The following is a 14,538-nucleotide window of genomic DNA, read 5'->3' as shown; positions in this document are numbered from 1 at the left end:
CCTGGGAAGCTGGCCCCCATTGCCCACAGCACTGGACATGAACCCCACGGTCCGAGATGGGGGTTCCACACCTCGCTTGACCCCTCTGCTGTTCCCTCTCTTGCTCTAAGATGGGCAAGCGTGCTGGGAGAGAGTGAAGACCACTGCTCTGCTCACACACCTGGTCTTCCTTCTCCTCGCCCCACATTGCCCCAGCAGTCACTGCAGGGCCGTCTGTCCCCCACGCCGGGTGGTCCTGACTCCCTCTGCCTTCCAGACAGATGTTCTCATGGGGAGGGGCCCCAGTTCCCCTGGCCATGTGTCCTCAGGACTCAGGCACCCAACTGCACGGCCCTGTGCATCTGGCTCTGATCCCTCCTGCTCCAAGCAGGGGCAGGGGTCCCTGCTTCCAGCACCAAGCTGGAGGGGCCCAGCAGAAGCTGCTGAGGGCCCCCACGTGACAGACACCAGTGGCTCCCTGCCTTCCCCACAGGGCTCAGCCCTGCGTTCTGTGCCTGCTCAATCCCAGGCCTTGCAGAGAGGAGAGGAGGGGTGGGGGGCACGTCTCAGGGCCCCAGCAGGGAGAGATGGGACTGGGGCCATGCTTATAAAGGTGAGTGGCGTGGAACATGGTGTGCACAGGTGGAGGACCAAGGAGAGGGTCGCCACAAACAGCAGGTCTAGAATGTTCATGGAGCCCAGGGTGGCTTCCAGGACAGTCCCTTTCTAGAGCTGAGGAAACAGAGGCCCCAGACAAGCAGGGACCCTGCCCTGGCGCCTTGAGCAGCCTCAGTTTCCTCTTCTGCTAAGAAGGGGAGTGGCCAGGGTGCCCGCTCCCCAGTCCAGATGTAGGCGGGGTCTGGGGGCAGCCAGAGCCCCCAAGGAACCATCTGCACATTCCAGACGTGTGTGGTCAGCGGCGGGGCGAGGGCCAGGCCCAGCCCAGCACCCCCACCCGGGCGCTGGCCGCCGCGCTGGAAACTGGGCTTGGGGGGAATGGGCTCCTGAGGGGCCGCCTGCAGATGTTATGTAAGCCGCTCCTCCCAAGCCAGCAGCTGCCTCCTCCCTCTGGCAGGACAGGACAGGACAGCACAGGGCGGGAGAAGGCACCCCGCTCCCCATCCAAAGCCCAGTGCCCCGTGCTCCTCCCTCTGTCCCCAGCGTCCTGGACATGCAGCCTCAGTCAGTCCTGTTACTGCAGGCTGAGCTGGCCCATCCCCTCCCCAGAGGCCCCTCAGCCCAGCAAAGGGGACCCCCAACACGTCCCCTTGGGAGCCAGGCCCAGGCAGAAGGGAAGAGAGGCCACAGTGCTGGTCCCAGGCCACTCTGGGCCACTCCCTGCCCCCTCGGCCCTCAGTGCAGTGGTGTCACCCCCTCGCCACCTCGCTAATGGCTCCTTTCCGCGCCGGGAGGCCAGCACCAGAGCCAGTCTGAGTCTAATAACCTCATTGTTTTCACTCCGTTCTATTTGTGGCAAGCGAGGCTGGCTTCCAGGGCCGGAAATGATGAGGTTTAAATTAATGAATTCAAGTTTAGGAGAGAGAGCTGATTTGAAGAAAAACAGACAGGGAGAGAGGACAAGCTGGGGAGGAGGGCAGGGGACAGGGAGGGCCCAGTCGGACCCACTTCAGCTATGTACCCAAGGCCCCCACACCCACCTGGCTCCAAACCAGGGCCTGGGGGACCAGCAAGAAGCAGGGATCTTGGCCTCAAAGATGAGAAGGGAAGACTGGCGTGAGAGCCCCTCAGCAGCCTCCTAGCCCCAGGCCCCAGGGCGTTGGGTAGGAGGCAGCCCACATTTCACAGGATGTTTATGGTGGTCCCTCACGGGAGCTTTGCCATCCCATGATTGAACTGTCACCAGGATGAGACTCAGGCATCTCATGTGGTGACACTGCCTCCTAGAATCCCCGGGGACCACAGCCCGGGACAGGGAGGGGAGTCTCGGGCCTCAGAGCTGCAGGAAGGGACAGAAACACAGCCCTGAGGAGGGGCCCTGAGATCAGCCCACCCAGAGGCAGCCACGGCCAGAGCATCAAGACCAGGTGGGGCAACGGGCTGCAGAGGAGGGACCCGGCCAGGAGAGGGCCCAGCTTGCCCTCCACCTGCAGCTGGGGATTTGGGGCCACCCTTCAGGGCAAAGGGAGGAGGAGGACCAGCCACTGGGGGCACTTGGGCTCCCTCCAGATCCTCCTGGTGCCCAGTCACCGCACTCAGCAGCTGTCCCTCTGCACTCTGACCTGGCACAGCCAGCCAGGGCAGGGGCTGCGCCATGCCTTCTACGGATGGGAGTGCTGAGGCTTGGGGAGGCCACCCTCCTTCCACCAGCGTCGCCTCCCCAGGGTTTGAAGAGTGAAAGAGAAAGGCAGCCGGCGCTCTCCTTCATCCTGGCTGGGGAGCCGGCATGTGGCCTTCAGCTTTCCAGGGGCAGAAACACGGTCCAGCGTGGCTGGCAATCCCATCACCCACTCGGCTGCTGGGCATGGCCAATGGCATGAACCAGCCTGATGCCAGGGCCACAGAGCAGTTTGGAGGCACAGGATCCTGGGGGCTCCCACTGCTATTAGCCATGCCCTGAGTACTGGCCCTCATTCCCCACCAGACCAAAAGGAAAAGCTGGCTTCTGCCCTGCCTCGGGACAAGGCCCTTTCCAGGGCAGCCCCACTGGATCCCAGAGTGGGCTCCATGGCTTCAGGGCATGGGGGTGGCTAAAATCGGAGACACCACACTCTCCCAGGCCTGGGACCACGGGTAGCTCAGGGAGAGAAAGAGCCCTGCTCACCTTGGCCCCCAAATGCAGCCCCTCCCCGGCATCGGCGGCTGGGCACCACTGGGCCCCTTGGCGGAGACTACTGCCAAGCCATAAAGAACGAGGTGTTCCGGGAAAAAAGGACGTGAGCTGCATTTTCCAGCTGGGCCTCATTCGGCAGCAAGACTGCAGGCGCGCTTGGCCAGCACCCCTGCCTCCCGCGGCCCACCCCGTGGATGGCCCCTACCTTGGCCAGCTGGAGACGCGCAGGCACCCCAGAGCAAAGGGCCAGGCCCCAGTGTGCCCGACCCCAGATGGCCGCCGCCACCCCAGACAGCAGCAGGAGAAACATCGAGATGTTTTCATCCCAGAGTGCTCAGCAGGCTGGGCCCGCCTGGGTTCCTGCTGCTGGTGCTGGCCACCGCAGAGGGTTCCGAAAAGGAAAATGTGCATCTCCATCCAAAATGGCTTCCTCACTTGAAAGCAAACCCCAGGCAGGGTCTCCCCACGCCCCAGGGGCAGCCAGGAGGGGCTTGCGGGGTGGGACCCACGTCTGGCAGTGCCCCCAGCCAGATGCCACAAGGTGGAAGCCAGTGACTTGTCACTCCGGGCCAAGGTAGAGCAGAAGAGGCTAAGAAGGCCCTGACGGGAGACCTACGAGGAGACGTCCTGTTCTTGGGCCTCAGGGGGACACTGGGAAAGGGAGACCAAGGCACACCTTCTCCGAGCGCACCTGTGCGGCAGTCAGCTCCTCTAGTGCAACCACGAGGGAATGCACTGTGTCGGCGCCGTGGAGGAGCCGAGCAGCTGGTGTGAGCACGGGGAGCCCCGCAGCGCCACATCGTCGTCTTAGGTCCCCGAACAAGCTGAACGTGAGAGCTCAGGGCGCTCTGTTTACGCCTCACACTTGACTGTGTTACATATGTAGTCTCCAATGCACCCAAAACACACGCATACAAAACTGAGATACAAACAGGAGAGGATCATGCCAGGGTCACAAATCCAAAGAGCTGCATGGCCCTTGTGGAAGGCACCTCCGAGGTAAGACCAGAGGAGGCAGCAAGGCTTCTGGACAGCAGGCCTCCCTGCACAGGGTACTGAGGGGTGTGTAGGAGTCTGCTCGCTCAGGCTCATCTGTGCTTCTCCCATAAGCTGTGGTGTTGGGTCTGAGTGACGCAGTCACTTGTGCTGTCTGCTCTGTAGCAGAGCAGGTCCTCGGGGCCCATCTCCTGGTGGCCAGTGCTTGGGGAAAAGGTAATGGGCTCTGAGAATGTGGAGAGAATGGGACTGAGGGCTCCACTTTGGTAACAATGACATCGCTGTGGCCACCAGCAGCAGAGCCCTGTGGATGCACCACACACCCTCACCGCTAAGGTCCTACAGCCCTGTAAGGTGCATGCACTCATGGTGCCCGTTTCACAGGTGAGGAAACTGAAGCTCAGAGAGGCTGAGTGACTGGGCCAAGGTCACACAGGAAGTGGAGGAGCTGGGATGTGAACCAGGTCTGACCCAGGGCCTGAGTCCCTTACTCCTGCGTTCTCATGCCTTCCTCCTTGAACCAAACAGGAAGTCGGTGGGAAGGACCAGCCAGGGAGGACTGAGAAGAGAGCTGGTGGGAAGGGCTAAGCTGGGCTGAGCAAGCAGCTGGGGCCTGAGCCCAGAGCCCACCTGGTCTGACTCGGGGATGCCCCCACTGCCACCCGTCTGTCTGCTGATGAACCAGCCCGCCTCGTGCAGTTCCAGGGGTATGCCCCAGAGCGTGCTGATGAAATCACCTCTCTGCCACAACTCACCAGCCATGTGACCCTAAGAAGTCTGGGAGCCTCAGTTTCCTCGTCTATAAAATGGGCCTAAGAGTGGTTCCAACCTCAATGCACCGTGGGGAGGCACCATAGAAAAAAAACCGGAAAAGGCTTAACATGGGCCTGGCACGTGACAACCGTGGAGGGAGGGGGTGCACCCCCCTGGGTATTTTCTTCACAGATTTGTTTTTTAATTCAGATATAATTCACATACTATAAAGTTCACCCTTCCAAAGTACACAGTTCAGCGGTTTTTAGTATGGTCTCAAGGTTGTGCAACCATCACCACTAATTCCAGAACACTTCCACCACCCCAAACAGAAACCCCACACTCGTCGGCCATCATCCCCCAATCCCATCCCCCACCCCAGCTGTAGACTATACTAGTCTACTTCCTGCCTCCATGGATCTACCCGTTCCGGACATTTCATCAGTGGAATCATTCAACATGTGGCCTTTTATGTCTGGCTTCTTTCACTTGGCATGTTTTCAAGGCTCATCCCCACTGTAGCACAGATTAGTGCTTCATTCCTTTTCATGGCTGAATAATATTCTACCATGTGGACAGACCACATTCTGCTTATTATCCATCTGCTGATGGGCATTTGGGGTGTTTCCAGCTTTTAGCTACTGTGAACAACGCTGCCGTGAACGCCTGTGTACAAGTTTCCACGTGGACGTGTGTTTCATTTCTCCTGGGCAGACACCCAGGAGTGGAATTGCTGGGTCCTGGGGTGCCTTTCTGTTTAACCTTCTGAGGAACTGCCAGACTGTTTTCCAAAGTGCTGCCCCTTCCACATCCCTACCAGCAGTAGAGGATTCCCATTTTCCCACATGCTCACCAGCAATGTTTGTCTTTCTGGTGACAGCCACCCCAGTGGGGTGACATAACATCTCACTGTGGCTGACTTGTGTTTCCCTGAAAGCTGGATGCTCAGCATCTCTTCAGGTGCTCATTGGCCATTTGTATCTCTTCTGTGGAGAAATGTCTGCTCGGATCCCTTGCCTGTTTTGTAAATGGGTCATTTGTCCTTTGAGCACCGCGTCACACAGTTCTTTACCTATTCTGCTACAAGCCCCTCGTGGGAGAGACAACGTGCACGCGTCCCCCACCCTGCAGCCATTTGGCAGGGGTGCTCGCCCCCCTGGGTGGTGCCGTCCTCACTGCTCCCTGGCACCGCCCAGCTCCTGGGGGTCACTGGCACTACCGGCACTCTGGTGTTGGTCCCTCCACGTCCCCAAGTGCTGCAGATGCAGCTGAAGCCTCCCCATTCGCCTCCCTGCCCTGCCAGGGGGCCAGGTACAGAAGGCAGCCCGCGACCTCCTGTCCACAGTTCTAGCAAATCTGCATTCTGCGTCTCATCAGGAGACTAATGCCACAGGCATTTATCTTCTGAATTCCCAAGTGACAGCTGTCGTGTGCAGCTGAGGGAACGTGAGGGCGAGGCCAGAGCATGCAGGATGCCTGGGTCCTCCTGATACCCAGTGTCTCCACACAGCAGCCCATGTTCTTTCTAGAAGACACCACCCACACCATTTCCCTCCTGGACCCTTCAATGCCACCCCACCTCCCAACACTTGGAGCCTCGGAGTCTCCACCAGGCTGTCCCCTTTGTCTGGGACGCTCTCTCCCAGCCCCTGGACGACTCCTGTGCAAGCACTGTTTTGGCTTCAACGTCACCTATTCAGGGGGTTCTTCTGGGCAGCCCCTCCAAAGTGGCCGCCTCTCCATCATCTGTGTCTTTGGTTTAACACTGGCTTTCTCATGATAACTGAGTCTCAGAGAGGTGGGCCTCTAAGACCCCCAGCACAGGGCTGGGCACATAGCAGCCAGGCCCTCCATCTGGTGAGGACTCGTGGAGGGGACCCTCTGCTGCCAGGCCTGCCCTTAAGCTAGCAATGCACGTGGCAGTCTAATATGTCACGCACACATCAGGCTTACACTAAGCCCAGGGGTCTGTTCCTCGCTGCCCTCACATCCGTGTCCTGTGCAGACCCCAGGGACTGAGCCTCCACCGGTCTTCCCCACACTCTCCTGTCATTCAGGGGCAAAGGCAGGGAAGTGCAAGGCCCTGGGTGCTCTCAGCCAACAAAAGACACTAAGACCCCAACACTTTAATCAGCAAACCAAGTCCCTCTCAAGTCCCTGCTCCGAGACTAGTTTTAGGCCCAAAATAATGACACGACAGACAAGGCCCTGTATGGGCCCCTAACTGAAATTAGCAGCATGTGTCACCTGAGAAGTCGTCCGCCAAAAGCGACCACACCTGAAACTGATCAACAGACCGCATCTGGAGTAGCGCTGTCACATCCAGAACTTTCCGCAGTGAGGAACGTTCTATCCCTGTGCTGTCCTGTCCAACACGGTAGCCACCAGCCACAAGTGTCTCCAGAGCACTTGGAACGTGGCTCGCCACATGACGCAGCTCTGGACCCAACTATCAATCTACAGGAAGCAGAGGGACATGTTAGATGACACCATGGAGGTGACACAGAGACGCAATCCAAACGCAGGTGCCATCAGAGCCGGTTTCTACAACAAATTACACAAGCACCAAAAGAGATGGAGGGGAAGCCTATATATTAAGAGAGATCAAAAGACATCAACTAATTGCGCTGTGTGGACTTTATTTGGACCCTAATTCAAACTACTAAAAAAAACTGAGACAACCAAAAACTTGAACACACTGGACAAATAATGAGATCAGGGATTACTCACTGTTTTAGGTGTGACCATGCTGGTGCCATATACCCCAAAACGCTTACAGATCAAAGATTAGCATGGCTGGAATTTGGTTCAAAAATGGGTGGGGGTGGGGTGTGGAGGGGCAGGGCAGGGCAGGCCACAGGGCGGTGGGTCCATGAGGGTCATCACATTATTCTGCCCACTTGTGTGCACACGCATATTCTCCACTACCAAGCTTTAGAAATAGGGGAGAAGCAACATTTTGCTGAGTAACGTCATCTTTTTCAGGCTGCCACCTCCCAGCAGCATCGTTTAACCCAAAAAAGCCTGGCATTCTGGAACCCTGAGCCATCCAGCATGCCAAGGCCCGGGAGCCCAGAGTCCCCAACAGGCTGGCTGCAGACCTCCCACCCGGGTCTGGACACGGTTGTCCTGCCGCACCTCAGGCTGGCCAAGGAGCCTCAGAGGAAGAGGTGGCTGCAAGATGCTGATGACAGAGACACCAGGCCTGAGCCCTCCAGAAAAGCTGCTGGTGAGACCCAGAAGGCAGGGCCGCTGGGGCCCCTGGGCACATACACCCTTGCCCAGAAGGCTGCCTGGCCTGTCCACGCTCGGCCCCTCTCCCCTGGAGAAGAGAAGACTCACCTATCTCCCTCCCCCCGAGGAGAGGTTTGCAGGACTGATAGGCCGAATGGCTAGGGCAGCCCTCAGAGCGCAGAGGGTGGCCTGGGGGCAGTGGGGAGCCTTTACATCTGCACCCAAAGGTCTGGTTTGCAGTGAGCTCCTTGCCCCCAGCCCTCTGGAAATCTCCCAGAGGTAGTTTCGGGGTATAAAGAAGGGCACCAGTCTCCTCCATTCCACACCCACCTGCCTCCCAAGGTCCCATCACATGTTTAGAGGGGCCAGCGACTCTGGGAATCCTGCCAGCTCAGGGGGAGGCCGCCAGTCCTAGGACTTCCAAAACCCAGGAGGAGAGCCTAACGGGACACACACAAGGCAAGAGGCTCGGGCTCCAGCGCTGTGCCCCAGAGCCTCCAGAGGCCCCCAGCCAACCCACTGGCATCGCTTATTTCCTGGACAGCTCCTGGAGGCCGGCTCGGCACCAAGTGCTGGGGAAGCAGAAAATAAGCAGCAGGAGCCAGGCCTGACCCCCAGCAGCTCCCAGCCGACCAGAAATGGAGGTAAGCTCACCCACAGCATCCAGAAACGGGTGGGGTGGGTACGATGCAATTATGCAGGCACTGGCAGCAGACAGGACGCCCATCTCCACAGAGACAGCCGAGACGGCAAATGCTTCAGTGGTCAGAGAGCAAGATGACAGGCCCAGAGCGGCCCCCACAGCTCCCAGCCGGCCCTGCTCTTCCCCCATCCCCAAGTCTGCCCAGCAAAGCCCCAAGGACATCCGGACCACCCAGGAGAAGCACCCACCCCCTCAACATCCAAACTTATCTGAACAATGACCACAGGGCCCCCTAATTAAAGGTGGCTACATGCTCGAGTCACCCAGAGAATATTATAAAACCAATATTGGCACAGGACCTCACTCCAGGCAAGCTCTTCACGAGGGCTGCCTGTTATTACTTCCAAAATGCAAATCTGACAACAGACTCTTCAGTGTTTTAAAGCCGTTCCTGGCAACTCCACCCACCCACTGTTTCCAGGATAACATGAGAGCACTAGACAGGACGCTTGAGGCCCTTCATGACCCCAGCCCACTCCCAACCTGCCCCTACTCCCTAACACCTATGCTGCAGTTGCCACACTGGGGGTGCACCCTACACCCACACACGACCAAGTCCGGCCTCCAGTCCTTACCACTCATGGCTCCCTCCTCCCTTCCCCTGGATCCAGCTTCCTGCCCCATCCGAAGTATGGGGCCAATTCTTATACATCCATCAAATCCTTGTCCAACCTTTCCTGTCATCCCAGACAGAGCTCTCCACCTCCTAGCCTCCTTCTGCGGGGCGCCCAGGTGCTGGGAATGCCCCAGGCCAGGCCGCATTCTATTAGTCTTCAATTAGCGTTTAAGTGTTTGTCGTCTCTGTTCGGAGACCTCCCCACTCCGCCCCCGCACGCTGCCACAGGCCCCCCATCAGCTCGCGTTTGCAGAGCCCCACCGGGGGGGATGTCTCTTGCTTTCACAGAAACCGGGATTTTTCTGTGTTCCTCTGGCCTGGGCCAGGCGCGCTGAGAGCCGGCCGCGGTCCCAGGTTTTCCTTATTTAGTCGGGCCGACCTCACTGCGCTGGAGCCTCGCCCTGGGAGAGGCCTGGCCCGCGCTCCGTTTCCCCTTCTGGAGGCTGAGGACGCGCCCACGCCCTGCGAGGCCCGCCAGACCGGCGGCCTGCCCGGCCGGGCCTCTCCCGGAGGGTGCAGGCGCCCGCGCCCCGCCAGGCCCGGGCCGCCCGACTCCTCGCGCCCGGCCGGCGCCATGGCAACCGCCCGGGCCGCGTCTCGGGGCGGCGGGTTACTCACAGCGCGGTGGCGTCCGCGGGGATGCGCAGCGCGGGCCCGAGCGTCTGCAGTCCGCGGCCGGAGCAGTTGACGCGGCAGGCGGCGCCGGGCGCCGGGCCGCAGAGGCAGGGGTGCCCGCACGGCCCGCAGCCGCGCCCGGGGCCCCCCGCCAGCGCCCCGAGCCACAGGCCCAGGCCCAGGGCGAGCACCAGGCGGGCGGGCGCGGCGGGCGGCATCGTCAGGGCAGCGCGCGCATGGCCACGGACGGCCCCGAGGCCCCGAGCCCGCCCGGCACCGGCGGCCGCGGCTCAGGCGGGGCCCGCAGACAGCATGGCAGGGCGCGGGGCGGGATCCGGCGGCGGCCGCGGCCTGTCTGCCTGCGCGACGCTCGCTCGGCGTTCGGCCCGGCGGCGATCAGCTCCCGCCGCCGCCCGCTCGCGCGCTCGCGCTGCAGTGCGGGCCGCCGCCGGCTCCTCCTCCCCCAGGCGCGGCGCCGGGCGGGGCGGGCGGGGCGGGCGGGGCGTCCGCAGGCCCCGCCCCCTGCGCCGCAGAGTCGGGTTAGGGGCGGGGAGTCTGGAGGCTCCGCCCTCCCCTCTGCCGTGGCGCGGCCGCACGGGGGGAGGGCACAAGGCCATGTGGGCGGAGCGAGTGGAGGCTCCGCCCCTCGCGCGGCGCTGTGGGCTCGGCGGCCGGCTCCCTTTCCCGCAGGAGCGGTGGGGGCGGGGCGTCCGGAGGTCCCGCCCCGCCTGCTCGCGGCCTTTCATCTGCTCCCTTCCCAGCTCCTGCCGCGCCTCGGTTTCCCGCCACGTCCCTACCTCCCAGCAGTCCGCTGTCATAAGTCACAGCCCTGAAAACACCAGCAACGTTAACTCCCGCGGCCTGCGTGTGCACCCACTCCCAGCGCCTTTGTCCCTCTCGATCTCCGCCGTATCCCGAGCGCCTGGCACACAGTAGGCGCTCAGTAAATACGCATCGCGTCCTCTCGTGGAGTTCCGCCAGAGCGCCGGCGAGGTGTAGCGGCTAGTCTCCGCTGTCACGGAGGTGACGCCTAAGGTGGGCCTCCCCTGGGCAGGTGAAGCGCAGCATCCCTGCTGCCGCCTACCTGCCGGCCAGAGCGTGGGAGGCTGCGGTCTGCGTGCCAGGGCGCCCGCGTCCTCCCTCTGTGGCCGCCACTTGCCCACTCTTTTCCTGGCGACGAAGTACCCCGTGCTGTGGCTCTGCCGACGGAGCTTTGCTTCCTCCGTGTGCGCACAGAGGATTTAGTTAAGGAACTAACGCATGTAGTAGGACGAATCCAAGCCGAAAAACGTGGATGAACCCTGAAAACATGTTAGAAGCCAGACAAAAAGGACTACATATGTTTATGATGCCATTTATAGGAAATGTCCAAAATAGGCAAAGCTATAAAGACAGGCAATAGATTAGCGGCTCCAGGGGCTGGGGAGTGATGCTGACTATATGGAGTTTCTTTTGGGGATGACAAGGATGTTCTAGAATTAGGTAGTGGTGATGGCTGCACAGCCTTGAAAATGTACTAAAAATCACTGAATTCTCCTCTTAAAAGGGTGAATTTTGTGGTGTGTGAGTTATATCTCAACTTTTTAAACAGTGAAGAAATAATAAAATTGTTAATTTATGGCCCATTGGGCCATAGGTGGATGCCTGACCCAACCTGGCCAATTGGGTCTGTCCCCTGGGAGCCTGGACAGAGGATGAGTGGTCACAGGGAGGGGGAACCCAGAGTCCCACATAGGTGAGGCCCCTGTCCCAAGACTGGCACCAGGCTGCACCCTGAGGCTTCCCAGCTTTCTTTCTGTGCTCTGTGTCTCTGCTTAAACTAGCTGGAAAGCTCGACTAACCCACGCTGGGCCCATGTCCTGCTGCCACTCGCTGGGGGAGCCCAAGCAGGACCACTGTGGGGCACACCGAAGCCCTGCTATTCTCCTGGGAATGAAAGGGCGCCCAGATGCCTCCCTTTGCTCATCTGTGCAATGGAAATAGCAAGCCTAAGTTTCAGGGCTTCAGGAGGGTCACATTCAGCCCAGAGCCATCTCCGAGGAAAGGCCCAAGGAAGGACAGGTGGGCCCCTGGCACAGGCAGAGGCCAGGGAATAACAGGGAACGCATAGCCTGCCATGTCCCAAAGCCTGCGCTGGGCTGGGGAGAGTCCAGCTCTGACTGCTGTGGTCCATTCTCAGGGCTCAACTCCCACAAGCCCCTTTGTCTCCAACTCAGAATATCTTGGAGCAAGTTGGGGGAGGGACTTAAGTTAGACATGACAGGGAACTTCCATTGTTACAAGGAGAGATTGTAGAGCCTGCAAACATTCTAGGCCTCAGGAACTTTTTTTTTTTTTTTTTTTTTTTGCTGAGAAAGATTCACCCTGAGCTAACATCCATTGCCAATCCTTCTCTTTTTTTTTTTTTTTTTGCAAGATTAGCCCTGAGCTAACATCTACTGCCAATCCTCCTCTTTTTGCTGAGGAAGACTGGCCCTGAGCTAACATCCGTGCCCATCTTCCTCTACTTTATATGTGGGACACCTGCCACAGCATGGCTTAACAAATAGTGCTTAGGTCAGCACCCAGGATCCAAACCAGTGAACCCTGGGCTGCCGAAGCAGAAGGTGTGAAGTTAACCACTGCACCACCAGGCTGGCCCCAATCCTCATCTTTTTTGGCTTGAGGAAGACCAGCGCTGAACTAACATCTGTGCCAATCTTCCTCTATTTGGTGTGTGGTTCACCTCCACAGCATGGCTGATGAGTGGAGTAGGTCTGTACCCAGGATCCGAACCCGTGAACCTGAGCCATTGAAGTGGGGTGCTGGGAACTTTAACCGCTTAGCCACAGGGCTGGGCCTTCAGGAACCTTTTAACACAGAATCGCAGAGGGAGTGCTTGGGAACCCAGTCTGAAAACACTGCCATGAGGGCCTCAGCCAAGATGGGGTTGATAGGATGAGGCAGGGGAGGGGGGCAGGGCCAGGGAGTCCAGGTGGGAAGGAGCCTCAGCACTGGATGGAGGGGGTGGTGGAGAAGGAGGAGGCTCAGATGATGCCCTGCCTGGTGTTGGGGGCCAGGGTGGGTGGAGATGCCACCACAGACCACTTGAGAAGGTGCCTAGAGTGCAGCTGGGAGGGGGTTGTGAAGCTGGGAGGGAGGCAAGAGCACCTGGGGCAGGTGAAAGACTCCAGAGATAGGGGACACCAACCCAGAGTGGGGAGGAGAGAGGCTTGGGGGAGTCTGAGCGAGAGGGCTAAAGTAGGAGGAAACTGAGGCACGGTGTGGGAAAGTCTACAGAGGAGAAGTCAGCAGGGGCTTGTGCTGCAGGAACAGAGCGGGGGCTGGGGATGAGGCAGCTGCAAGTTCCCCCTCGGTCCCCCCACACTGCACAGGCCCACGTGGACTCCCACTTGGGGTTTCCAGAACTCTCTACAGCCTCCCACCTCCTGGCCTTTCCCCATATTGTTCCCTTTGCCTGGAATGCTTTCCATCCCATCCCATGAATACTTCTGCTTGCAGACTCAGCTGACATGCCTCCTCCTCCAGGAAGCCTCCCAGCCCCTGTCTCGTGTGCTCATTTGCATCACACAGCCATTCAGGGGACACATATTTATGAGCTATCTACTTCAGGCAGAGCATTTGTCCTTGTGCATGTTGGTGTCTCTACTGGACAGGGATCCTCAGGTCATCCTGTCCCTCAACCCTGCCATGTCACCTGCACAAAGCTGAAGGCACGGTGCTCACCAATGATCCTTACTGAGGGCACATTAGGCGGAGGGCTCGGTAGGAAGCCAGATGCATCAGGTCGGTAGCAAGTGAGACAGTGTAGACGTGACATGTGGCCCAAGGTTTCTAAAAGCTCAAGTGTGAAAGGGAAGAGAGAGGCAGGGGCCAAGAGATGGCACAGAGCAGTGGCAAAGGTCGTTTCCTAATATGGGAGAGACTTGAATGAGTTTCCGGGCTAAGGGAAGAATGCCAGCAGAGAGGGAGAAGCGGACAGAGAGAGAGCACTCCTGAGGAGTGGGAGGATTCGTGCTGAGAGCCTCTTGAGTGATAGTAGGGAGGCAGCTCACAGCCTTCGGTTCTCCATCCACTCATTCATTGCCTTATTCCATTGCATCTTCATACCTCTAGTACTCTAGGTACTATTATTATTCCCTTTATTAAATGAGGTAACTAAGGCACGGAGAGGGTAAGAAATTTGCCTAGTCACACAGCAGGTAAGTGGCAGGACTGGGATTATATTCCAAACCCAAGCTTTTAATTCTAACCAGATGACAAATTGATAAGATTCAAGGACTCAAGATATGGGAAGATACATCCATAAGAGAGAGTGGTGCAAAATGAGCAAAACAGATTAATCAGGTCTAAATGATTGTTTGAAGGTGGTTGTGGAGTAAATGCAATTGTTTGGAAAGGATTTTTGAAATAGAAAAGACAAATGTTTAAAGAAGAAATTATCTGAAAATGAAATTCTAGACTATTTCAACAAACCCTGTGGTGAAACAGAGAAAATAAAATATGCCAGAGAACTTGTTAGATTCAGGGAGGGGGACATTGGGAAAATGTCTAATTCTTGATAAAACATAGATTTTAAGGCTTTTACTAACAGTTAATGATAACTATTAGCATAAAAGAAAGGGGGAAACTACAGGGCAGGCAGAGGGGAAAAACAAGAAAACTTGATCATCCCGGGAGAGAATTAAAAAAGGAAACAATGGATCAGTGTATTAATCAGAACACACAAAGTAAGGCCAAGCACGTGGGTGATCATAATAAATGTAAATGAGTTAAAGTGTCCTGTTAAAGGACAAGGATTATCATAATGAGAAGAGACACTAAATCCAGGTAAATGCTATTTATAGGGAC

General features: G+C 58.1%; 1 protein-coding gene across 6 annotated transcripts in view; it reads right to left on the bottom strand.

The window, feature by feature from the left end:
• The window catches only part of PKD1 (polycystin 1, transient receptor potential channel interacting), a 46,444-nt gene extending 36,401 nt beyond the window's left edge, over window positions 1–10,043 (bottom strand). For all 6 annotated transcript variants that reach the window (XR_011424889.1, XM_070232457.1, XM_070232458.1 and 3 more), the window contains exon 1: window positions 9,691–10,043. Coding sequence is in view for 5 of the 6 variants with exons in the window: in XM_070232457.1 (XP_070088558.1) it covers window positions 9,691–9,905 (215 nt within the window). In the remaining variant the exon portion in view is untranslated. The remainder of the gene's footprint in view (window positions 1–9,690) is intronic.
• Window positions 10,044–14,538: the final 4,495 nt, after the last annotated feature.

Source organism: Equus caballus, chromosome 13 (assembly GCF_041296265.1).
Source record: "Equus caballus isolate H_3958 breed thoroughbred chromosome 13, TB-T2T, whole genome shotgun sequence".
Lineage (NCBI taxonomy): Eukaryota > Metazoa > Chordata > Mammalia > Perissodactyla > Equidae > Equus > Equus caballus.
This window is presented reverse-complemented; position numbering and strand designations above follow the sequence as displayed.